This window comes from Pollicipes pollicipes, unplaced genomic scaffold (genome assembly GCF_011947565.3).
Source record: "Pollicipes pollicipes isolate AB1234 unplaced genomic scaffold, Ppol_2.1 Scaffold_6138;HRSCAF=7277_pilon_pilon_pilon, whole genome shotgun sequence".
In the NCBI taxonomy this organism is placed as follows: Eukaryota; Metazoa; Arthropoda; class Thecostraca; order Pollicipedomorpha; family Pollicipedidae; genus Pollicipes; species Pollicipes pollicipes.
The window spans coordinates 13,420,964-13,446,709 of NW_023596818.1; the positions used below are offsets into that span (position 1 = coordinate 13,420,964).

General features: G+C 48.4%; 2 protein-coding genes across 2 annotated transcripts; both read right to left on the bottom strand.

Moving 5' to 3' along the window:
• Positions 1-233: 233 nt before the first annotated feature.
• On the bottom strand, positions 234-18,840 carry LOC119105851 (C-type lectin 37Db). The gene is made up of 4 exons (XM_037229406.1): positions 18,407-18,840; positions 13,466-13,572; positions 6,777-6,885; positions 234-3,084 (listed from the first exon to the last, which is right to left on the bottom strand). Exons 1-4 carry the CDS (start codon positions 18,525-18,527, stop codon positions 2,837-2,839), a joined length of 585 nt encoding a protein of 194 aa, XP_037085301.1. The 5' UTR covers positions 18,528-18,840; the 3' UTR covers positions 234-2,836.
• A 3,344-nt stretch (positions 18,841-22,184) lies between these two features.
• LOC119105852 (RING-box protein 1A) lies at positions 22,185-25,499 on the bottom strand. Its single transcript, XM_037229407.1, has 2 exons — positions 25,334-25,499; positions 22,185-22,988 (listed from the first exon to the last, which is right to left on the bottom strand). Exon 2 carries the CDS (start codon positions 22,966-22,968, stop codon positions 22,633-22,635), a length of 336 nt encoding a protein of 111 aa, XP_037085302.1. The 5' UTR covers positions 22,969-22,988; positions 25,334-25,499; the 3' UTR covers positions 22,185-22,632.
• Positions 25,500-25,746: the final 247 nt, after the last annotated feature.

The following is a 25,746-nucleotide window of genomic DNA, read 5'->3' on the forward strand; positions in this document are numbered from 1 at the left end:
CTCAAACCAGTCGTCGTGGCACGCCCAATCAGTGCACAATCAAGCGTAACGTCGGGTGAATTATCCAACCGGCTGCAGCAGGTGTCATCACAGTCCCCCAACGGAGAGAGAAAATGACTTTAGAAGTGCGTATCACCTTGTGAGCATGGGGTCAGAGGGAAATTCTGGGGATTGGGGAACATATTACAGGAACATAAATACATTCTGATGGTGAACAAACATCACGCAATATGCCGTCGCCTTATGCGTATATTGAGCACATTAATTGTTACAAGCATTGTTCCCACATGTGTACCCAGCATCGAACCATCATGCAAGTACATTCAGGAGCGCGGCCACCTTTCACACAACACGGATGTCACGATCTGACTCAGTCAAATGATATTGCAAAAGTCTGGTCCAAGGCTCACCACCCGAAACAAGCCCTCCGACGTCAGCGTTCCATCGGTTTTCATCCTTCCTCACGTCGCTCATGGAAATATGATTTGAAACGATGGCTCAATGGCGCACAATGTTTCAGTTCAACACAACGGTCCCAGAGGTAGTGTTTCAAACAGTCGGTCAAAGCTGGACCGCAGACCGACTTTTCTCCACAGACCGCAACGCTTTGCTAGGAACGTCGTCGAAGGGTCCGACTTGCGCAGAGGCTCCTGCTGGGGCCGGTACACGCACCACCACGGCAAGGCCCCACCCACCGCCTAACTGGCAGGGTGTGAGATTTGGGTCATGGGGCTCTCTTCAGCTGCATTGGTGAAACGGTCTGGTAAAGGGATGTTGGAAAGCTTGAAGATAGTTGCCAAGCGCTTCGAGGCTTGCACTAGGGATTGCTAAACACTACGCCCTCATGTGTCGACCGTGTGAGTATGCTACTCTGAATCCGATAGCAGCACGCCTGGAGCGTACGTATTACATTTGTGGCCCGGTGCGCGCGACGGTGCAGAGCCCGCTGGCAAGTTGTTCTCCGAAATATTCCCAGCTGTTGTTGTTTCACTCATACCGCGTTCCGCTTGTACCTGTCTGATTTGATGAAGGAAAATACAGCAAACATGCAACGGAATTCACACATGTATACATTGCGCGCGGTTACGTTTGGTTTCCTACGTGCAGGCGCAACCGCTTAAGTTTGCACGCCACGTGATAATAAAAAAATATACACCTGCCTCGGTTGCCAGGTATGGCTGAGTCACGTTATGTTGGGAGAAATCATCATAGATTAATCATATTCAGCGGCGATGGTGGCAAAAACGTTGTGTGAGAAGCAAGAAAGCATGCCAAACATGATGTAACACAACACTAGTGGCAATTAACCCACATGAGTACTTCTACTAGCGTCTTACTTGTTGGTAGCAAACAAAGTACCAAATGATAATGTGTTGATATTCCAGTTACGGGTCTTGGCCCGAATTCATGGCGTAATAGGTGAATGAGCGTTGGCTTTAAACCTACCTGTGTTTCCTGTTCGGTTTTTTCAAACAACGTTTTAAATAGTTAGTCACGCTTTCTAGAGAGCACCATATTGATGACCTGAAGGCAATCTGCTAAAAATGTGCCTCGCTTAGAAATGTTTAGAAATGAGGTCCGAATTGCTTTGGGATTTCAAATATATGCACATTGAAATATTGCATTATTACGGTTTTGACATAGACATATTATCGAAATGCCAATACACTGTTATTTTGTAGTGTATTGAGAGCACTTCTTAGCATTGCTCCTGCTGGCGCAAACAGGAATTTGTGGACAGAACTGACTTTTCGGTTATTCTTAAGTCTAACAAGAAAGTGCCAAGAAAAACGATCTTATGTATGCGTGATGTTTCTCGCAGGTGCATTTAGCCCCTTACATAGATTTGGATAAGACCAGAATAGGGCCATGGGAAGTGCTCTAATGGATTTGTAATGTTCCTCCCAGCTGCACTGACCAACTTACATGGTAAATCGATGTCTATCATACCATGTCTCAAATGCTTCTTTCGTTCACAAACTTGTACATAAACATACATACACATGACATTCACCATCTTCATCTGGGGGCACGATGTGACGGAGGTGTACTCTTGTTTTGTCTCTCGTTGAGACGTGAGATAAGCATTAATTGTGTTTATATTGGTTCTTCAATCAGCTCATGCCTTTGTAAGCTGTGTGGTGTGTGGTAAAATTCTAGGTTAGAGGGTATTTAGACTGCTGTTTTTGTTGCCCCATTTGACATGTGCGATCACCATTAGGGTATGCTGCCATCTTTCGGATAGCAATTGCCGCCACCTTTTCCTCCGAGTCAAACTCCACATGTAAGTGGCTGCCAAAGCAGACCGAGTGCCAACATTCTTCAGCTCGTGCCGCCTCTCAAGGCTCGAGAAAAGCAAGCGTACGTAAGTGGCAATGCCAGTTCTGGCGTCAGTGATTGCAATGACGACATTCGAGGCGATTCTTCAGTGATTGCGTCATGGTTTTCAAGACCTACTCTTCATATTGCAAGTGGGGAAGCTCAAGACTTCTTTCAAGAAGCGGTCATCACGTGTCGGGTACAATCATCGTAGTAGGTGATGGATGCACCAGTGAAATCAGCTCGACTGAAGCTAAATAGTGAGATGCTAACAGCAGTGGCATAAGCTATACCCATAACTATTTGTAAAAACGGCATTTCATATCGTGAGCTGCATCATCCAGCTGCCATCCGGCGATCGACTATCCAATACTGATGCACACTATGCGGTCCCTGATGCAAAATATTGCGCAAAATCCATCGTCACGACTCCGCCTTGCACGAAGCCAATTCATCTGCCGGCAGGCATTGATGTCCACGACCCCGTGACCCTGGCGGTCAGGAGTTGGGCGCTGGGTCACGGGTTCACCTGGCACACGAAATAGGTCTCAAACGAGCACGGCGAGTCGTTCCACTTCATGCCCTTCCCGTCGCGGTCCCAGAGCTCCATGCAGTGCTCCAGCTCGCCGTTCTCGTACTCGAAGTTGTTGGGTTCGCCGGCGTTCCAGTTGGTGAAGGTGATGGGTCGGCCACTGGAGATCCAGAAGAAGCGGCCCTCCTCGCCCTGGTCCGTGCCCGATATCCAGAAATGTTCGTGACCGAAACCTGCGGGAAGGTCGAGGGAATGCAACAACATAGCGCTGTTGTGGCGCCAGATTTGGCCTCGGCCTTGCACAGCGGTAGCTGTACTAGTATGTCAAGCGGTAGTTACATTTGTGTACTGTAAGACAATGCAATTTTGTACACATTAACCCCAGCCCTGATAGGACGGGGTCGATGTGATCCCCCAGGGTTATATGAGGATATCGTGAGCATGCAGTTTCACCGCGCCCACATTTTTGGTAGGCTTTGAAGCATACCTTGCATGTGTTTTGAAGTGTCTCTAGCAGTTAAGTTTTTCAAACAGCGACGGTTTTTTAAGAAGACTGCACGGCGATCCACTGCCAGAGTGGGCAGCGGTTGACAACCGACGAATCCGCCGATTGTGCGTGGCAGGCCGATACTGTCATATTAACGAAAATCTTCATCATATCTATATATGCTAAAACAAATAAAACTACAAATCAGTGTGCTCAAACTCAGATAACGAACAGGCCTGTGTAAGTTTCATATTGCCACTTGATGTAGTTTTAAATTATTGGCACGTAAAGCTGAAATTACGCGACTTTCAGGGAAATCGACCCTTTCCTAGCTGGAGGTTTACTAGAGGTTCTGTCTTTCTTAGCTGGAAGTGGCAGGGATCACAGTGAACCCTCCCCTCTCAGTCAGCGCTATGAAAAGGCCAAATCAGGGCTAAAGTTAAAGCAAAGGCATTTAAAAAGATCACAACTGCATGTAAACACTATGAGATAATCAAATTTCAGATAAATGCGTTCATCATTAACCGGTTGATCGTGACTGCGATAACAGTTGGCCGCAAACGTTACGAGTTTTGACGTGCTTTTACAACCGTCTTCAGTATCAGGAGCGCCATTTTCTAAAATTGGTAGGGGAGGGGGCCAAGCCGATAACATAGACTTAACCTCATCCAAAAACCTGATTTTTTCCCGGCTTTCTGTCACTTTGCCTTGCGTTTCAGATGTGATATTAAAAAATATCCAGTTTTGGTCGATGCCATTTTGGTTTTGCTGCATAAATTCCCATCAGTGAGAACAAAAGGTAGCGTCGCATTTTTGTGAAAAGATCAGAATGAGGTGTTAGCACAGAAAATGTGTTGTTTTTCTATCATCAAAGTTGGTCCGAGGCGCAAAAAGACGGTTTTATGCAGAATGGTGCGGCCACCCTCACAGACTAGAGGCTATGGACAATTTTCTTGCACACTGCTATGATGTACTTATAGGATGTACTTGTGCATGAAGCGCAGCTTGCACGATGTTTTCTCCAGGTACGTCAAAGACAGAGTAGCGGGGGACCGGACGGGGCAACCAAAGGGGTCGCATTCACAAATGGCCAGGTCAACGCCTTGACGTGTGTGGGAACCTGGTATCAGCAAGAAAGGCCAGGAACTGTTGGTGATTCGACGTTATGAGTTGGAAGTCCTCATGTTGAAAATAAACGGCCTTCAGTGTACCGGACGATAGCGGATAAGTGACGTCATCAAAAAACCATGAGTTATATGGAGAAATCTCGACGCTTGAAAGCTGTGCTCTAGGCCAGATTTGTTCTCAAAAAACGATTAGCATCATCCCAAGTCCTTGCAGTGTCCGCCCTCCCCGTGAGGGCGAGACGCAGGCGGCACCGCATGGCCTCACCAGCTAAACGTGTGGTAAAGCTCCAATGACGACGATGACCACCCAGTGTTCCTGTTACTCTTAAGCACATCGCACTTAACGCGCCCATACCGACCTTCGACACCCCTTTTCGTGGCACAACCAGGTGACTAATAAACAGTATACAGTCGAATATGTAAATATGTTCTACTGAAGGTAGACACACACACACACACACACACACACACACACACACACACACACACACACACACACACACACACACACACACACACACACACACACACACACACACACACACACACACACACACACACACACACACACACACACACACACACACACACACACACACACACACACACACACACACACACACACACACACACACACACACACACACACACACACACACACACACACACACACACACACACACACACCACACACACACACACACACACACACACACACACACACACACACACACACACACACACACACACACACACACACACACACACACACACACACACACACACACACACACACACACACACACACACACACACACACACACACACACACACACACACACACACATACACACACACACGCACACACACACACATATATATATATATATATATATATATATATATATATATATATATATATATATATATATATATATATATATTTATATATATATATATGTGTGTGTGTGTGTATACACTCAGATACGTATACATTCGACTGCATATTGTTTGTATATATATATATATATATATATATATATATATATATATATATATATATATTTATATATATATGTGTGTGTGTGTGTATACACTCAGATACGTATACATTCGACTGCATATTGTTTGTATATATATATATATATATATATATATATATATACAATTAACAGTCAAACTGCACTGTAAAGTCCCGTCCCAAAATGTATCTTAGCTCGTCCCCCCCCGCCATAGTTCAGTTGGTAAGAGCGCCTGCTTCGCGATTCCCTTAGCCGTCTGGAGGTAAGTTTGAGCCGCTGTAGACGTCAGCTATTTGCCTCTGACTGGGATAGCCTGCGGTCGGCGGTAGCGGCCGCGCTAACCGGTCACGTATTTCCAGAGAGGGTGCACGAGCCGTGTCGAGCATTGCGGCATGTAAAGCTTTCGCCGTAAATTTTGCCACTGACTCGGAATTTAAAGATCAGATGGTGGGGCGAGCACACAAAAAACCAGCGCTGCTTAACGTGGGTACTTATGTCAGACATTCGTCAATTTGGAAAAGAAACGCATGGTCTCTCCCATAACCGTTACGATTTGCTACGCACCAATAAAAGGAAGCACAGCTGCTTTCTTTCGCATGCATAAGAAAGCAGTTATAGTTATAGCAGCATAGTTAAGCAGAAAGCAGCAGTTATATCACCAATTCGGGGAGCGGTGTGTGGGTGTCTTATTATCCCCACAATCTAGAGTAAATATGTTCACTAAGGGAAAAGGCGGGGATGTCCACTTACCTCGTTCCCTTGGCTATATGTCTGCTGGGACCACGGTGTGTCTCGCGGTGCTAGAATACGAATTCATGCTCTTGCAATACTGAGGTGTGTGGTGAACTGCTGACATCCAATTTCAGCGTCAGTGAGTACTCGACAAAACTTAGTTTACATCACCGGTCACCTGTCATGCCTGGTAGTTCTTATCTCAAAGATAGCGCATAATTTCTGCCTGATGAGCCCTCTCCGCACATCGGGTTTAAAGGCGTACCAACTGACGTGGAGCGGCCTAGGGCGCCCACATAGCATATAAAGCATGTAATATGTCTTACATATGTTCTGTGACACGTGCCTGAACATTTGTGCTCAGGCGGTGGTAGGCTCCAAGAATGTCGCTTTTTGTATACGTTTCCGGGTCGGCCCTCCCTCATTCTCCATTCATTTACACTTCAAATGTTGGATCTGTGGCAATACATGAAACGAGTAACCTGAAAGGGTTCCAGCCGAGAGTCAAGGTCTCCCCCTCAGTTCCCTTCAAAAGGGCGCTCCTGGGGGAATCTTACTGTTGTCCTTGATGAGCTGCTCCAACTCGTCGTTCTCCTCTGCGCTCTCTATGCTGGCCAGGTGCATGTTGTGGTACCGGCAGTACTGCATCGCCCGGTACCAGTTGGCCTGGAATGTAACGTGCGTGCGTTATGTAACTGTCGTGTAACGGGACAGCAACGCTGCAGTTAACAGTGACTGGCGCAGCGTGGACCATTGTGGTCGCAAGCTAATTTTCTATTCCTGGAACTCGTCCGGCGATATTTGAATCGGAAACACACCTCTGCTTTACTCGGCCACTGCTTACAATATATCCTGTGCATTTATCATCACATTGCATTGTCAGTGGCGTTAGGATACACATACACATAGGATACACATACAGACATTCCACGCGCATGTTCTGACGGAGAGAAAACGCATGGAACAGGAAGCACGTGCAGGAATTTTTCGAACGTCATGGAAGTGAAAGAAATTGTGCGCCTTGTACGAGGTAATAGATACACGGTATTCAGTAAAAAAACGTGAGCAAAACTTTTATTTAGAAACAAGGGATTATGTAAACCGAAACCAAACACTTCTCGTGAGTTGTATGTGCTTACTAACTTGCCACGCATTTTTGGCAAGAAATGCGACAGTCAAAACCTGACTAGGCGACTATACACCTCATGCGTGACCTTGCTTAAAATCGATGCGCGAGGTAAGTTTAGCCGTTTAAACAAAGCTCTTGGGGCTTGTTACATTGAGAGTTTGCGGTGTTGCGGCGGTTATGGCGTAACAGGCATCACCTGTCATGTTCTTTTCGTTTTTTCGCTGTTATTATTCTATAATATAGCTCTTGTATAAAGTATATATCTAGCTCTTGTGTATAGCTGTTGGGGTTTGTTACCTTGCAAGTTCGCAGCGCTACGGCAGTTGTGTCGTGACAGGCATCACCTGTCATGTTCTTTTCGCTTTTTCGCCATTATTATAAAATGCTATTTCGCTTATGCTTTTCGGGTGTTTAGCTCACAAGATTGATTGGCTGTACTATAAAATATGTCTAGCAATAGTTGCATTCTACCTAACTTTCGGTGTCTATGTTGTTTTTTCCACATATGCTGCGAGTTTACCGTCCCTTATAATTTTCCAGTTGTGAAGTACTCTGATACAGATGTTTTCGGGCAAGTAGGCGTCATTGCGCTCATATCAAAAATAGCTGGGCAGCGATGGTTGCTTTCTCACATAGGAAGGTCGCTTGGTGGGTATTATTGATATGCTGATGGGCATTATTCATATTTACATTTTATGGGTGGGTTGGTTGACCTTGTCTGCCAGCGAACCATGCAATAGACCTTGACTTTGTTTGGGGAAGTAGAAAGAAACCTGCTCTTAAAAAGCCAGTAATTTTCGCCTGTTGGGTACCCAATTGCCAGTCTTACCTGCTTTCAAAACCTGATTTTTTAAACCAAATTGACCCCTTCGCTTTTTAATGTACATCAAATTTTTATTATGAGAGAAGTGTTGTCATCTTTCATTGGTGTCAAGCTGACGCAAATGAACTCAACCAAAACACAAGGTGAAAATCAGTCGGAAATAAACTCTTCCATGTTTTCATCACAGCTGCTGTTGTCAAGAAATATGTGGGGTAGGTTGAGATAATGTTCAGAGTATGGACTACTTCAAGTTAGGTTAAGTTGGTTACTTGGATTGTAAGCAACAGTAGGAATTTTGTTAGAATCAGCGGTTCACAAATGCTGCTGTGATACAAATAGTTTGGGCAGGATGAGATGAGGTAAGGCTTCTTTAGTTTAGGCTTAGTTAGATTACTTTATCTATGTGCATATGTCAGCATATGCATTTTTCAAGAAACAGTGGTATATTTGTATTTCCTGACCCGATCTTAACAGAAGCCAACAGTATGTCAGTCGTTTGTTTGATTTGGTGATATGTCGATGTGCCGGAGTCAATACTTCTTTTGTTTGAATGCTGTCTGCATGCTGAATTCATTGTTGTTGAACTCTTTTGCTTCGTCGTTTGAAATCCTATGGAGGTGAACTGCAAAGTATAGCATCAAGACATTGATGCTACGTAGTATTGGTGCTCATCACACTGTTATGAATTACTTTTTTAAATGTATTCTGTTTCAGTGTAATGACCTAACATGTGCAAAACAAATACTTTTTTGTAATGTTTATGGTATTGCGTCAATGCCAACTTGAAACGTATGCCTCTGTTTGCAGAACTATCTCTCACGACTTACAAGTTTCAGCTTTTGTTAATATAATTTTTCACTCCTGTACGTTCTTTTTGCACTGGAATTTTTCACTCTCATCCTAGCTCAAAAGTGATCCTTCCTTACTGCTCGCCGCACATGATGACTAATCCGCTTGCGCTCCACTGTCGCAAGAAGCATAAGCGCTACGCTGTGTGCGTTTAAGTATGTGCGTCTTCCCTCGGCAGCTGCGTTAACTTTGACCGCACCCAGCGCAGATTAGGCCGCACACTTGTCGACGACGTGGAATAATAAACAGACGGGCAGCCCCGGCCTGACCAGACAGCGGTCCAGTCAGGGTCCAGCAGTGGTTTGCGGCGGCCGTGGCGAAATATGAGGACTTTGTCTCACCAGTGTACCGGTGGCGGTGACAGCAATGCTACGCCAGGTGGTTTCGACCATGCGCAAACATTTGAGGACATTTTACGCCTGGTTGGTGGCTTTGGCCGGTGGCACGCCTGGCTGTATTTTTGGATTGCGATCATATCGGTCCTGTCGCCTTTCCAAATGATGGCGAACATATATTTCGGCGTCACTCCCCCGCATTGGTGCGAGCTGCCAAGTGACATCCGGAACCGGACATCTAGCGGCGACCTACCCGAACACAAGTTCATACCGTCCACCACCGACTCCAGCGGCGCCAAAAAATACGACCGGTGTGTGCGGTTCGAGGTCATCTACACGGAGGATGGCGTGGTGGTGACGAACGCGACGCAGTGGTGTGAGCGGTGGACGTATGACCGGTCGGAGTACCCGTCCACGATCGTCACCGAGTGGAACCTGGTCTGTCACAGACGGGCACTGCGCGCCACCGACCAGGCCGTTTTCATGCTGGGCATCCTGGTCGGGGTGTTTGGCAGTGGCATTCTCAGTGACCAGTTTGGTAGAAAAAGGATGCTCGTGGTGTCGTCCGTGTTCTTCATCGTCTTCAGCACGTCCGTCGCCTTCGCGACCTCCTACGTCGCCTTTATCAGTCTGCGGTGCCTGACGGCTGTGTTTATCAGCTGTCTTTTCACAGTCAGTTTCGTGCTCTTCATGGAAATGTTCCCGCCGCATCTGCGAGGCAGGCTGGGAATGCTCTTCCAGATTCCTACATGCATCGGAAACATGATCCTGGCGCTGGTAGCGTTCCACTGCAGAACGTGGTGGAAGCTTCAGCTAGTTATCACTGCTCCCGCTCTGCTTTTGCTAGTCTACCCTTGGGTGTTAGACGAGTCACCGCGTTGGCTCCTCATCCAGGGCAGAGTGGACGAAGCTGTCGTCATTCTGCAGAAGATGGCCCGCGTGAACAAGAGATCCCTGCCCGACGACCAGGAGGTGAGACGCATGGTAAGCGCCGTGCGAGACAAGGAGCTCCAGCAGGTGACCGCAGTCAGCTACCGGTCAGAGGGTCGGCCGCGCGAGGCGGGGTCGGCGCGGCGCGGCTGCTGCGTGGGGCCGTGCTACTCGCGAGGTCCGCTGGTGCTGCTGGCCACGCCTCGCCTGCGCGTTATCACCCTCTCCAGCTGCTGGGCCTGGCTGGTGGTCAGTATGCTCTTCTACGGCATCACCTTCGACATGGCCGACCTCAGCAGCAATATGTACGTCAGTCTGACCGTATCAGCCGCACTGGAGATTCCCACCTACGTCGTCTCGATTCCGCTGATCGACCGATTCGGCCGGCGCCCGGTCACAGCCTGCCTCTTCCTGGCCGTGGCCGCCGCCCTGCCCGCTACCCTCGGCATCCCAGCGTCGCCGGCGTGGGCGCGCATGACGCTGGTCACCGCCGGCAAGCTGGCTATAGCGGCCGCCTTCAGCATCCTCTACGTCTACTCGGCCGAGCTGTTCCCGACATCGGTGCGCACCATGGGCGTCGGCACGTCGTCCATGTGTGCTCGGATCGGCTCCGTGGCGGCGCCGTACATGGTGTACCTGCTCGGCGCGGTCCACTGGGCCGCCCCGAGCTGCGCGTTCGCCGTGTGCGCCGCCTCGGCCGGCCTGGTGACGTTCCTGCTGCCCGAGACGGTCCGCAGGCGGCTGGCGGAGACCATCCAGGATGTGGAGCAGCGCCAGTGCGGCGCGGTCGAGATGCAGTGAGCCTGGGCGCTGCAGCGCTGTGATCGGTGTCTCGTCGGAATGACATCTGTGCAGGGGAATCTCGTATTGTTGTCGCCACGCTGTCCTGGTTTTTAGCATTCATATTAGTGAAGCTAACAACTTTGCCCAAGAGCATCGCTGAACTACTCATTAACCAGTGCGGACTCTTAATCGTGACCATGGCTATGAAAGCGATGCTACCTTTGTGCCACAGTATGTTGTATATGCCATTGTCGAACTGTGTGCTTATGTGCGCCACGCAAGTGACTCAAACTGCGAGGGTGTGGTCAGGTGTGGAAAATGTTTTTTTTTTTTGGTCTACAAATGAGCTCAAACTTGTAAGTGGTCGCCCATGGTGGAATCAGCTAGTGTGGGTTGCATCACCTTATGGCGTCTTCTTAAAGCATCATAAAATCTTCTCGCTTCAGATGTAGACAGCGCCACGCCTTATCCGCAAAATACAACAGGTTTCTAGCAATGACGGCGCAACGGTGGCGGTGTGTTCGTGGCTGGTGTTGGCTGTGGCAGGCTGCAGGTCTCTCTTTTGGGTGCGTATCCGGGCGACGGGCGGCTGCCACAGGCTCCCGGCCGTGCCACCTACCAGCTGGGAGCTCAGGAGTTAGCGGCGCATCCGTGGCTGGTCGACCTTATCTGACGCGGCGCTGGTGACGCTCGGAGTCCAGCGGAGAGCCGCTAATGACGCTCCTTCCCAAACAAACATGACCGCCACTGGTCGGCACGTATAAGGCTTCAGCGTGGTGGCGGGCGCGCTGATACCGTGTCTGCTGCTGCCGCGCTTTGGTTTCTCATGTCGGACCACACCACGCCGGAGAAGCAGCACACCAGGCGCGAGGGTCACCAGTCTGTGCCAGCGCCTGTCGGGGTCACGAAGGGAGTTCTCGGTGCTGGCTGCTGGTTCACCCCAGTCTCTGGCGCTGGTCGTTATTACGACATCGCGCAATACCCTGCGCTGGTCTTAGCAAAAAGAAAACATGCGGACAATGCCTTTTGAACTCGTAGCTCGCCAGTTTGAACTTGCAGTGTGCAGTTTTATTTCTACGCATGCATATTATGTCTATAGATCAGAGACATAGCTAAGGGGGCAGGCAAAGGGGCTGGGCCTCTTCCTCCACCCTGGGCCAAGACGTTTACACTAGATAGTGGGCAGCTTCATAGTGCTTTGGTCCAAATTTGCAGGATTTTGGATGAAATTTAACATCTGACCCCCAAACCCGGGAGAATTTTGGCTTCGTGCCTATCCTTCCGGAGAGCGCTCTCTGCGGACTGCTTGCGGCAGCTATGAACGCGATGGAAGCGAGCACGAAAGGTCCGCTGGCTGACGTTCCAATCCAGAGGGGTGACAAACCAACGTTCTGAGTATGGGAGACGACTGATTGAGGGGTGTAGGTTGGCTTGCTGGAGGAAGGTCATGTCACCACCGCTCGGCAGTCAAACATACCGGCTGAAATGCGTCGTGCGTCTGTCAGGACCGTCACCTGGTTTAGTTTTCCGTCAGACAATTTTGTTGCCAGGACAATTTTCACGCCAAGGAATAAGTTTAGTTATGTCATGCTTTGTACTTGGTACCTGTCACGAATCTTGGTTGAAGGAATGTCAGAAGCCACTACCAGTGTCAGTAACGTTCTGTATATTACCGATGTAGTACGCTTTGCAATATACGTATGTCAGCCGCCAAAACTTGATACTGCAAGTAATCAGTTAACGTTATTATCCAGGGACATGGATTTTTGCTGTACGCAGGAGAGTCGATGTGGCCATACGTGCCCCATGCCAGCTCACTCTGCCAACATTGGCAAAATACAAATCCGAATTGAACTTTAAGAGTTGTGTCGTCCAGATGGTTAATTTTTTTAGGTTGTGTTACCAAATTGCTAAAAAAGTGTTGTGTACCACTTGTCCCATTAAATCGAAAGTACATGATATATTGTTAATTCCTCTATACTCTCTCCTATATTGTTTATCTCAACATTCTAAAATTCGCATGCACTCAAATACTTTGCTTTACCTATCATGGCTGTTATGTCATGATAACGTACGACACTGATGATTGCTGGAAAGAAGAACGAAGCATCCTAGCCGGCTGATGATGGGTTACAGTCAAGACAACGTATTCACTGTGTACCACATAGGACACCTTAATTATCATAGCGGACAACAGGGGTGACATTTTCTGCGCTCCTGATTCTCCGCCCCTCTCACAAATTCAGATTTTGAATACTAGGCCTGGGGCGAAGAGTGGAAAGTGGCGTCACTGGTGTACAGCATTGCGAGTTAATTGCAAATTAAGGTCAGGAGAAGCAAATAACAGCTCAGGAGGATTTCCCTAGACAACTGTTAACGTTCAAAGTATTGCCTCACCTTGAAGAAGATCCCAAGGTAGTATTGCTTCCTTCCTAGGGTTTGGACCGGCATTTTCCATCGGTCCAAGGCAGATGATCCTTTTTCATCCACGCAGCTGTCGCACACTGAAACATCAGGGAATATTCAGTAAATATGCACTGACGTTATGGTCAAATATATCTAGAGTGGTATAAAAACACCAGGCTTGAGATTTGTCGAAGATTTATGTAAGAATTTCAGTTTAGGAGATTCAGCAGATTTCAATTGCAATTATCCGGGATTGTAACAAGTGTGGATAGTTCTTATGTCTTTCTTACGTTTTGAATGTCGTTACATGCGTTAATTTCACCCACACTGTATTTGCCAAAAGAAGATGATGTTAAAGAGTTGACGCCCGGTCTGTAAAAGTGCCAGCCACCACTAGATTGGAAACCACTTGAACATGGTTTCCATGGGCATAATTCTTGGCGGCTGTGGGTTGTCACAAATTCTTGTTCATGACGTCGCTAGACATTGCTCCCTCGTCCCTGATGCTCAGGCCAGCTCGCGTGCATTCGCAATGCGATCTCTCCTCAATACGTCTGAGCCAGGAACGATGCTTCCAAATGCTGCAGCATATGTAAATCAGTGGAGGCGGAGCGGTATCGCCGCGCTATACGCTTATCGTCGCCCCCGGCTCGCGAAGGACGAAACTCGGCTGGCATAAACTGGCGACTGTACGCCAGCCGCATCCTCTTGTTAAAACCACCTTCGAGTTATGCCGTGCAGCCCAATGGCTCCGAGCACCAGGAGCGCCACGCCTAGATAGGCGTGCCTTCCCAGTGTATTAGGACCTTATCTACGAGGCCCTGGTGAAAGCGTAAACCGGTTTCGACGTTGGGGGTGTTGGGTCGCGTTTTCTCCCACCTATCCTTCGCCGGCGCCCGGCGTCGCCTGGAAAGGGACCATGGTCCGCTTGTCTTCGGAACTGCAGGACTAGGTTAGGTCAGCACGGTAAGTCGATATCAATGCCTTTGGCGTTCTTTTATAGAAGAACAGTTCTCGAAATATGGGTCTTGCTCCCATGCACGAATCGCAGTTAACACGCGTAACTCCCTCGTTATGGAAAAGTTTCGAACGCTCAGTGCGTATGCTCCTAGCTGTCACCAACCGACTGGGCTATTAAGCGACGTAATTACCTGACACGAATTTGCAAGAGATCATGCAGGTCAGGGACTCGTGTGTGGTGTGGCCTTGATTCTTTCTCTACGGCCCATTGCTGCCACATGCTCAAGGTCAGTTGGGCAACATTGATATCGTTTGCAGCGGCTGGGTCACGCCCCACGGTCTCTCATTGGTCCGTTAGAGTGCGCATGCTGATCGTGACGCAGCTGTTCGAGGCATCGCGCGTGCATTCGTTTGAAGTAATCGCCTGACACCTCATGACGGGGATGTTTGCTCATCAACTTAGAATGCTCACAAATGGAAACAAAGAGGCGATGGGGGGTTAGAAATGACCGACGGACGTGAAAACTTATGATGGCCCACCCAGTGCTGCAGTGATGTATGTCTGATGGTGGTGGTGATGTTGGCAACACTTGTTGCTGGGTGCATTCGTTACATGTATTGGCATTACAAAGCTCTTCTCTGTGGTCGAAAGAAGACGGGAAACGTCCCCCAATGTTTCAACAGTTATTGTTCTGAAAAGACATTCATCTTTCAGAAAATCTCCAACCGTGTGTTCACAATCTGGATGTTTTAGCCAACGCGCAGTAAGATGTTCACATTGCGGGACGGTTAACGGCCGTCAGGTCGTTTGATCACGTCGTTTGGTGTGCGCATTTTGGTGGGACTAACACTGCTTGGTGCGCACGTTAGAGCAAGGCAAACACGGGCAGCAACGTTGATTGTCTCTGAGCAGTTGCACTCGGCATCATGATATCGCGCCATAGGTCAAATACCAAACTTTGGGCAGTCCACAGTGCTTCCAAATCGCCCCCAGCGGCGCATAGCTCGATCGGGGTCAGAATGCCGGCTGGGGCCGCCAGCCGGCCGTACTCCATAGTCCTGTTTTGTATTTGGGACGAACGTTCCCTGACCTCAGCCCTACCGGTGCCGGGGGACACTGACAAATGACCTAGCTGCGTCAGATCACCGAGCAGCGCCGTGCCCTCTCGAACTCCGCCTGGCGGCGTAAACAGCGGCCTGATGAAGCTGCACAGTAATCACCGATAAACATCGCCTGTGCAATATCCCGAGAATGGGCCGCTCCGCACCAGCGCTGGTCGAATTTCGTGCAGGCGACTCGCCGATACCGGCGGCTGCACGTCAATAATTCGAGGCGCTTCGGGCGGTGTTTGATGCGAGTACGAATGGACTCGTCTACTGGAGTCCAAGTGGACTCGTCTACCGCGGCCCGACCTCGACGGATGCTAACGGGCTTTCAGGTGCTTCGAGCGGCGCCTGATGCGAGTACGAATGGACTCGTCCATCGCGGACCGGCCTCGGCGGAGCTGACGTTGCGTTTGCGTGCTGTGTGATAAGCATCGCCACTTCCCCGGGCATGTGTTATCGGCAAGTGATCTTCAATGGACGGCTTATTGATACGGCGCAATGCATAACCACGTCGTCAGCCCCGCCCTCTCGCGCTAACAGCCGTAACTAAATCAGTCGACGCTAAAAGCCCACTGATCTCTAGTGACTGCCGCGAGCCAATTGTCGATAGCTGGTCAAATTATGTGTTGGTTTACGAGACAGTGGCACAACTCAACGACATGGGTAGTGAATATAAATTTGGTAATTTGTCTGCTCGGGCGTGTTAAGTGGAATGATACCGATGCAGCCTTCAAACGAAAACAATTACTGGTTAAATATAGCACGCTAGTGACCTCGGTCCGGCCAATATTACCTGCACTGCATGAATTGTAACATGTAGACTACACGTAGATATTCGGAGGACGCACAGCTTGTTTTATTTTACTTTACTGCATTTGAGAGCCTCAAGACGCGAAGGATGGTCTCAAAAATACATATTTTAAATTTACGCAAGTTGGTCGTATTAGTAACCTGATAATCATTGTGCTGAAGATAATAACTGAAACGGATTAGCTGATGGCATTGTCCACAGTTGTACGGGGTTTTAGATCGAGATAACTATTTTGCAAATTTGTTCCCTGCAGCTCACAGCCAGGCTAAATTTTTAGAGCTCAAAATATCTTGTGTCTGAGCTTGACGCATGCGAACTTGTGCAGTTCTTTCGCGCTCCCTGTTCGAAACCCACCAAAACATGACGTCATAGGAACGCTACGCAAGCACCCCACCTCATTGGCTCTTGGACAAATAAAATGTGGCCAGAGAAACTTTCATGTTTGCAGTGGTTCAACACCAAGTGTCCCAACGGTATAGCGTAATTGGCTAACTTATGGCTAACTTTGGGTTAATGGGATCGAGCAAACAGTGCTACGTCTCGATCACGCCTGGTTATTTGGATTAAATTTCTTTCGTTCAATGGCGACCATTTCAGGACCATGGAATGAAGGAGAATGGCTAACGGGGAGCAGAGCTACATGCACCTGGGGTCCCAACGGCTGAGACTAAGCGCACGCAGTAACCCGCTGCAGGGCGAGCGCCGGCGCTCAGAGGGGGTCCCTATCAGGAGCCCGACGGCCGTTCGTTGCTGGCGCGTGCAGCCGGCCCCGCACGAGCGAGGCGTTGGGAGGATGCAAGCCAAAACAAAAAAGCGGATAAAAGAGTGGATGCTCAATCACGAACAGCGTTCCGTGCAAAATAACACAAACTGAAAGGCAACTGCTGCTTATGACGGATATCGGCCTGAGGGTCGGTTAACCTAAGAATAGCACCATGAACGAGAGTGCAAATGCAAGGAAGGGAGATTTCATCACGGAAAATATACATGCACACCACAAGAAAGGAATTAAACACATGCATATCACATTGGAACGAATGATTTACACGAATTAACCACCAGCGCCACCTTACAACACGTAGAAGTATCACAACCGAGTCATGCTGTCCGCTTCTGTGGGAGCCTTGACGCAGTCAGTCTGGCTTTGACTCTGACGCCCTAAAAACGTTTCATGATGTAATCAAACCATTACGTATTCAGGAAGACATCTGCTGAAAAGTGAAGTTTTGATACTTAAGGCAGTCTTTTGCTCTTAGAAGCATACCAGTGGTGGCAAGTCAGCCTTTTCCAGCATGCGTGATGCCTGCGTCAATATCTTCAAATGTGGAGCAGTCTCTTTAATACTGCATCCAATGGCATTGGAGCATCACGTTCGCTAGATCCCATTAAGTTTTCAACGTTTTCTAAACTTGACCATCCTTGACTGGTTTCGCTTCCCTGATAAGCCGCAACCCATCCATTTTACGAATAATTCAGAGGACTGTGGTACCAGTTCGCTTCAAAAACCATGGCGCGCTCATTTTGGGATTTGCTCATAAATACGCGTGACCTTTCTATAGTTCCCTGATTCATTTTACCCTTGAATTCAAGTACTACGCAAGCAATCAATATTGTCACATTTGATGCAATCAGTGTGCATATGATTTGGTATTTTAGGGGTAAAAACAGTTAGATAATACAGCTCGCGTCACCGGAGTATGTCTATCACTCAGCACGCTTCTAAAAAGGTGAGAACGTCCATTTAAATGTTATTTTTATTAAGTCTTCAGCAAAACGCCTTAAAACGCATGTCTTCTCAAACCAACGCATTGAAATTCTAGCGATAGTCTCCATTATGACACATGTATCTAAATTATGCAGTAATGTGATGAGCTAAAAAGCCATCTTCATCTCACGCGTCCCAACGCACTTTTGATCTCAAATGTTCCCCACTGGTTCTGAATCAATGCACACGAGCCCGTTTTTGTAAGCTGTAGCTGCTCCCTTGTTGCCGAGTATCCAGCATGACCCCAGGAATACACTGAGCACGGCACAGAATGTTTATGACGTCTAACCTGAATTGCTGCGGAAGGACTTGTTCCTGACTCCGGGAAAACTGACTCCAGTCACAGCCACGGCCAGCATTACCAAAGCCACAGCACAGCCGCGAACGCACACCACCGTGCCAGCTCCCATCGCGACTCGACTTCGGTCACAGCACTGTCCTGCCTCGCCGCTTTCGGCCTTCCCTGGCGAGCGACTGACCAGGGGTCAGTTAGCACACCAGAAAAGGAGATCGGAGGCTCGAGCCAACCTCAAGGCAGTCTCCCTGAAGAGCGCCTCACTGTCCAGCTTTAGGTCACGCCTGGATTACCCGCCGATCACCGACGGTCACTGGGTGTCACCAACGCGGTGCGAGAGCCCCTATGGACCCGGCTCGCTGCGAAGCTTCCGGCGTCACACCACCGTCACTCGACGCTCGGGAGCGGGTCTGGGGGTGCGGGGTGGCGTTCCGCGCGCGGCCACCTGGCGCGTGCGGTCCGGGCACGGCTGGTGTGAGGTCTGGCGGGGCGCCCCTGCCCGGTCCGACCACTTTCACAGCCGGTCGGTCGGCAGCCAAGGGCGCGCCGGTCGCCGCTGACCTCCGGGTCGGGTCGCCGCGATGCGCCGTCGCGCCGCTCGGCGCCCCAGCCGGGGTGCGCGGGACCTGTCACCACAGGTGACCGGGGCCCTGCGGGATCTGTCGCCGGCGATGGTGGGAACACGTGGGACCTGTCACCACAGGTGACCGGGGCCCTGCGGGATGTGTCACCGGCAATGGTAGGAACACGTGGGACCTGTCATCACAGGTGACCGGGGCCCTGCGGGATCTGTCACCCGCGGTAGTAGGAACACGTGGGACCTGTCACCACAGGTGACCGGAGGCCCGCGGGACCTGTCACCACTGGTGACTGGGAGTTGCGAGCTCCAACGGCGATTGGTGAAACCCACGGCAGAGATCTGGAGCTCTGGGCCGCATGTCAGCACAGGCCTGGCAAGGATCCTGTCGAGGACAATGAGATGGGGAGATGTGTCAGGACAGGTGTCACTTAATGATAAGCATGGATTTCCCGGAGAATCAAGCAAGAAATCCGTACAATATCGTGCAGTAACTGCAAACTGGTGGAACATGTGTGCTATGCCGAGTGTGCTCTTATAAGCTTTCATCTCAGAGCCCTGTGCAAGCTGCCTTGTAAATGACAATTTACAATTCCTTTTCACAGGTTTGCCGGAACAAACTGAATGAATGCTAATGAGATTCCTTATGTGCCTTGAAGAACGGGCCAATCTTCACATTAGGTTCCCGACCTGGCATGACGAGACTGCGATGGAAGCGGGGCTTGGTAAACGACGAAGGTAATTAAGGAATAATCGTGCCGACGACAGGTTTGATTGCGTTAAGGAGTGGGTGTACAGCTAAAACACTGAGCGATGAAAGTCTCATCTATGGACGTTTCGGAGCATATTTAGTGAGTTATCGTTGGATGCTCATTTGTTGTCCTCAAATTAACTACATTTAGCGAAACGTTCTGCAGTTTTAGTTCGGTGGAAAGCATGCAACATTTCTTAATTGAATAGACAGATTTTAGCTCAACAAGTCCCATCCTCACATTATTTGCTTCAGTTTAAAGAGCCACACAGCTATGGTCTACCAATGCATCATCGAAATCCGGGGACCCTTCCATCATCCTGAACTTTTATGCTGCACGTGCTAAAGGAAAAACTTCGTGAAAATATTGAAGCGTAAATATTAAACCAATGCCAAAAACAAATTAGGAACCGGGGGATATCCCGCAGCTGCACCCATCTACGCGTTTAGGTAACTAACGCTTAGGCGGCCCCATTCCTTGGGCCCAGTAAACATCTAGCTGTGTCTGGTCGTGGTGATTGAACGTTTCAAGTGAGGTAACCCTAGAGTCAGAATCCTTTAAACGCACTTTAGAAATGAGGAAAATATAATCTGTGGAACCGGTCCGGAAGGTTCGTTGGGCCTGTTTGGTTAATGACTAAACGAGTTTGCAGCTCTAGGGATAGGATGTCATTGCACAATGGCATCAAGACGTCAGCAAACAAGATTATCGCCCGTGGAATGACATAATTCCCATCTTGCAAGACAGCAAGCTCTAGAGCACGCATTTCCAGCGTACACATAGCGCCTTTAGAAAGGCTCGACCCTGTGGAGACCGGCTTTCAATTTAGGCCCTGGTCTGGACTTATTTTAATCACATGTCTGGGCAATATGAAAGGCTGACAATAAGGCAAAGCAGACGATATCGCTTTACAATTTACTCTCATGCGGCCAACATTACGACTGCCCTCGAACACAACACACGGAGACCGCAAGGGCTTCATTTGCCGCGGTTCATTTCACCTTGCTCGGAGCTAAAATGGGAACACGCCTGGCGTGCAGCATGCCACCCGCTTTTCAAGTAATGTGCGGCCGGGGCAGAGCTCGGGAGAGGCAGAGAAAGCGGAAGAGAGGGGCACACCGGGCGGCCTTGGCAGGGTCGGCACGAGTGCCCGCCGGTCCCTTTGTCTGGTAGCCAGAGCCGGCGTCTGAGAGCGTAGAGCACGGGATGCCGGGAGCGAAAGGCAGGGAGCGCCCTGCGTCTGCATCGAAGATTGTATACACATCCACCCACACCATGTATATACACACTCATATATACATACACACATGTACATACATATATATATATATATATATATATATATATATATATATATATATATATATATGGTCTCAAACCTTCTCAGAGGGTGAGAGAACGTGAGAGGGAGAGGGAGAGAGATATATGTATATGTGTATATATATATATATATATATATATATATATATATATGTATATATATATTAGTATTGTGTACCACATGAGAAGATAACGAGTGTAGGCCAACTAGCCCTCATTAGATCCACACAGTGATACGGCATGTTTCGATGATATTTGAGGGGCCTGCCAGGACAAATCCCGTGAAAGAATGCAAATTTCAATCATATCTAATCGAAGTTTCCAGTCCGAATCCTACGGCCCTGTCACGGCCCTACACATCGCATGCGTATGGTGCAGGGCAGGGGACCCTCCCTCCGTCGTGACAGCAGCTTCTTTCTCGCAGCGGGCGCTTAACTTATTGGCAAGATCTTAACCTCCCCCGGCGATGGCATGTCCTCCCGCTGGAATTCAATGGGTGCTCTCCGCCCAAGCAGTCGTGTTTATCTGAATAATTGCACGACATCTGGCTGAGCACATCCAAGGCTGCATGACTATATTAGCGGCATAACGTACCTGCTTTATCAGCTGGGAGTTCACATTACGACAGCAATCAGCCTTGCATGTGCCCGGTGCTAATTAAGCGACGTTACCAAGCAAGCATTGGCTGCATTGATAGAACACAGCTTTCAGAGCGTACGCCCTGGCACGGGTGATAACATCGTGTAACGCCAGCTCCTGGTATGTTGGTGGTCGATTGTCAGGAGACGAATTTCAAATTCGTAATTTCGAGAAAAAACAGCATTTCAAGGCTCTTCTCATTAATGGCAAGGTATTTGATTGATGTGTCTGAAGCTGACAACTGACCTGCATGTCTGACTTGTCTTCTTTACTGGGATGAGGCCTATTGTCGGTGATGACATTGATCTTCCGCTCTGTAGGGGATGTTCACCGCCGGACTTTTACATTACTCAGGGCTCGCCTTAATCACGATAAAGATCTCGGGCAGCATTGTCAATCCCGGCAGTGCCCGACATTCCAGTTTTTGTTATGCATACGTGGCAGAAAAGCTACGGTTATTGCTGGCGAAAACGCTGACCAAACATACAATTTCACAGCTTTATTAATTACATGTAGCAACTAGCAACGCACAGGAACATTCGTGATGGCAAACATTAAAACAATGATGATTTGAGGTTTCGTCCGGGACTCCGCGGAAACTGAGGAAACGCTCACGATCCAGAGTACGCAATTCCTGTCAAAGGTCCGGCGGGAAAACTGAACAAAATGCGACGCTCGCGACCTTTTCCTCGCATCGGCACTACACCACACTCGGCGGCCCAATAGCAAACCACACGCGATTCCCCGCGCCCGCGCCGGGCCGTCCATCCGCGGTTAAGTCCATGTCAGCGGGCACATGTCCGAGCCGACCGCGTCCGACTTCGAGCCGTCGTCGAGCGCGTCCGACTCGGAGCCGCCTGGCGACCGCGGCACGCCGGAGAGCGCGGCCACCGCGGCCGCCGCGGCCCCTGCCGGCGCGAGCCGCGCGCCGCCTAGTGGCCGTACTTCTGGAACTCCCACTCCCTGTTGTCGAGCGGGCACACCTGGCGCGTCTTGAGCCAGCGCGAGATGCAGTGGAAGTGGAAGGCGTGGTTGCACACGCCCCACGCCACCGTGCACTCCTCGCTGGTGGCCGAGGCTTGGTTGGCCTGGCACTCGATGCAGTGGTCCATGATGTGGTTGCGGCAGATGGCGCAGTTGTCGACCACGATGTCCCAGGCCCACAGCGCGACGGCGTTCCACTTCTTCACCTCGAAGCGCTTCTTGTCGCCCTTGGACGAGCCGGCCGCCACCTCTTCGTCCATCGTGTCCACCTCCATCGACGCCATCACGGGCGTGTAGACAGCGGCTGGAACAGGAAGCTTTGTCAGTCACCAATGCTCATTATCTTGGGGAGCTTGCTTTGAAGCCACCAGGCAGGAGCACCTGAACTTCATGGCCGCACAATTATTTTCAGTTTCATCAACCTGGCTTAGTAAGGTTCCAGCCTTCACAGATGGACATCACATTGTTTTTTCATCTTCAAAGATGTTTGATATGTTGCAAGCAGGCATGTAGTTACATGCCAGCTCGGAAATTTCACATATTCATATCTTGAGTAGTCATCAAATTTATGAAAAGGCATGCATGTGGATATGCATGGTAACTATGGACATTCACATGGTTCAGCTAGTGGACCACAAAGCAAATTTCAACAGTTATTGATAAGTGCAAAGCTAAACTGGCTGCTTAGTCATGACCAAGCTTATGCAAATTTCCAAAACAAGCATCCTCATTCATTCAACCTCCTTGTGTGACAAGGGAAAGGTTGAAGTATAAAGTACACATGAGTGCTAAGTGGAATAAATAAAAAGGACATATAACAATACCTTGAATGTTACCACCATGTATGAGGCTTGTTGATTTGGTACTCATATGTTGTCATTTGGTCCTCATGACGTATTGCCATCACTACCAGCTAATAAGATAACTTGCTTGGTTGTCAGATGCAATGCAAGTTGAGATGTGAATGGTGTAAATTCTTACCACGCAGATGGTGCCAAGGACTAAGTTAATGCAGCCCAACTCCACTGGCCAGCAATAAAAATAAGTTTGGGTTCTTAAAAATAAAATAATACAAATAAGTAATCCATTGAGAGGCACTATTGATTGAAACATATTATGCAAAGGTCCACTGAAAAGCATTTATGCACTATTCCACAGATAATATTGCAAGAAAACTCGGATATGAGCCCAGTCCACCCAGTAATTTCAATTAAGGATAGCAATGAATTTGCAAAGAGAAGCAAGTTTGGAAATTGAGATCAAAGTAGCAAGAGTGATATGAATAGTTTGGATGGATATTGGTGCCATGCCCAGAGCTGCAGGGGTCAGTGGTTTTCAGGTCAGAATCCCTCATAGCACAATATACCCCCATTTAGGCCATAACAACTTGCATTCAACATGGGCTTCCCATTAATTGTTGCCATACTCAAGACCAGAGAGATACCTCATTGTGAGTTTCGCTGGCACATTAGCTCCATTGGTATATTTTCCTACACCATGCAGTTGATTACATCTCCTCATATGCACAGTTCATGAGACCTGATTTCAATGCTTACAGCATCCCAAAACAAGTGATCATTTGGAAATGACAGCATTGTTTGGCACACCAGCAATGAATAGAGCACACCTTTTAAAGAATTGTGTTCCTTGCTGATATGAGATGCATCCACCTGTCATCCATGGTGGTGAAGATGAGCATCTAGAAAACAAGCTGATCAGAATGGGTCTGGTCTGGCCAAGGTGGCTCATGCTGCAGGCTTTGTTACAAATAAAGAAAGGACCACTCAGCTGATGGCTACACTTAGTATCATTAGAGCTGGATAATGTGATTATTAACTAATTGTAGAAGAATCATGCTTCCAAAACTAAAAACATATTCCAACCACTGCACTCAGTAAGCTTTAAACTAACATGAATCCTTCCATAAATGATATTGTGTATGGGGGGATGGAAAGCATTATGAAAGGGTATCAACAAAGCATAACAAGGGTGAAAATGTTCTGAATAGCTTATGTTGTGCTGCAATGCAGCTAGATCATGCTAAAAAAATTCTGAAAAATGTTTGAACAGTGTAAGGGAGGGAAACATGTCTTGCTTCACATAACTGGTGCATGACTGGGGGAGGGGTGGAAATAGCTGATGATATGCAACAATTAATGGATCACAGTTATTATGCAGAAGTCAGTAAATATTACCTAATTATCACAGATACATGAATGGGGTAAAAAGCTTTTTACTCCACCTGCTGACAAACAGTTTTGCTAAGTTCAATCAGCACTCTTACTCATCATTTTCTACATTTGTAAAGATGCTATATGCAACATTACACAATAGATCTCCTTTGAAGGCTTGCTTTAATTAACTGAAAATAAAGTTGGCTTTTGCACAAAATGTCCAGGGATGCAATGCGTTAGGTTGGCAGCAATGTGTGATCAAACTCCTTTTCAATGTAAAGTTCCACACAACATTCCATTGTGACAAATGAAGAGTTCAGGAACACACCAAATGTCTTCAGTCAGCTACGCAAATTTGATGTACAAAACCATGCCACATCTGCACAGAAGAACTGAACAATGGTTTGGGAACGCTTAGTTTGCCTTACAGAGCTTACACCGAGGCTAAATCAAATTATGTACGCAACATGCTTACTTGTTAGAAAATATGCTGATAGTATCCTTCTCGCCTCACCACTTAATTTAGAAAAACGGATCAACCACGCCGGCTGGTAGTCACCCCTCTAGTTTCTCACACAGGTCTGGAAATTAGCCGTTCACAAAGATGGAATGAACTGACTCACGCATAGCTGCTCAACCTCCGTTTTCGCAACTCAACAGAGGTGCGCCAGTTTCGTAGCAAGACAATTATGTTCAGCGCTGTCATGCTACTTCCATATGTACCAGGAGGGGAATTATATGACATCAATGCCTTTAATTTGAAGGAAATGTCGGAGCGGGTCATAACAGCTGCATTCATCGGGGAGCAGATATTCATTAACGCCAGGGAGATCTCTGGCATCAGGCTGTGACTTAGGAGTCCAGATGACATATTCAAAGCACGCCCGC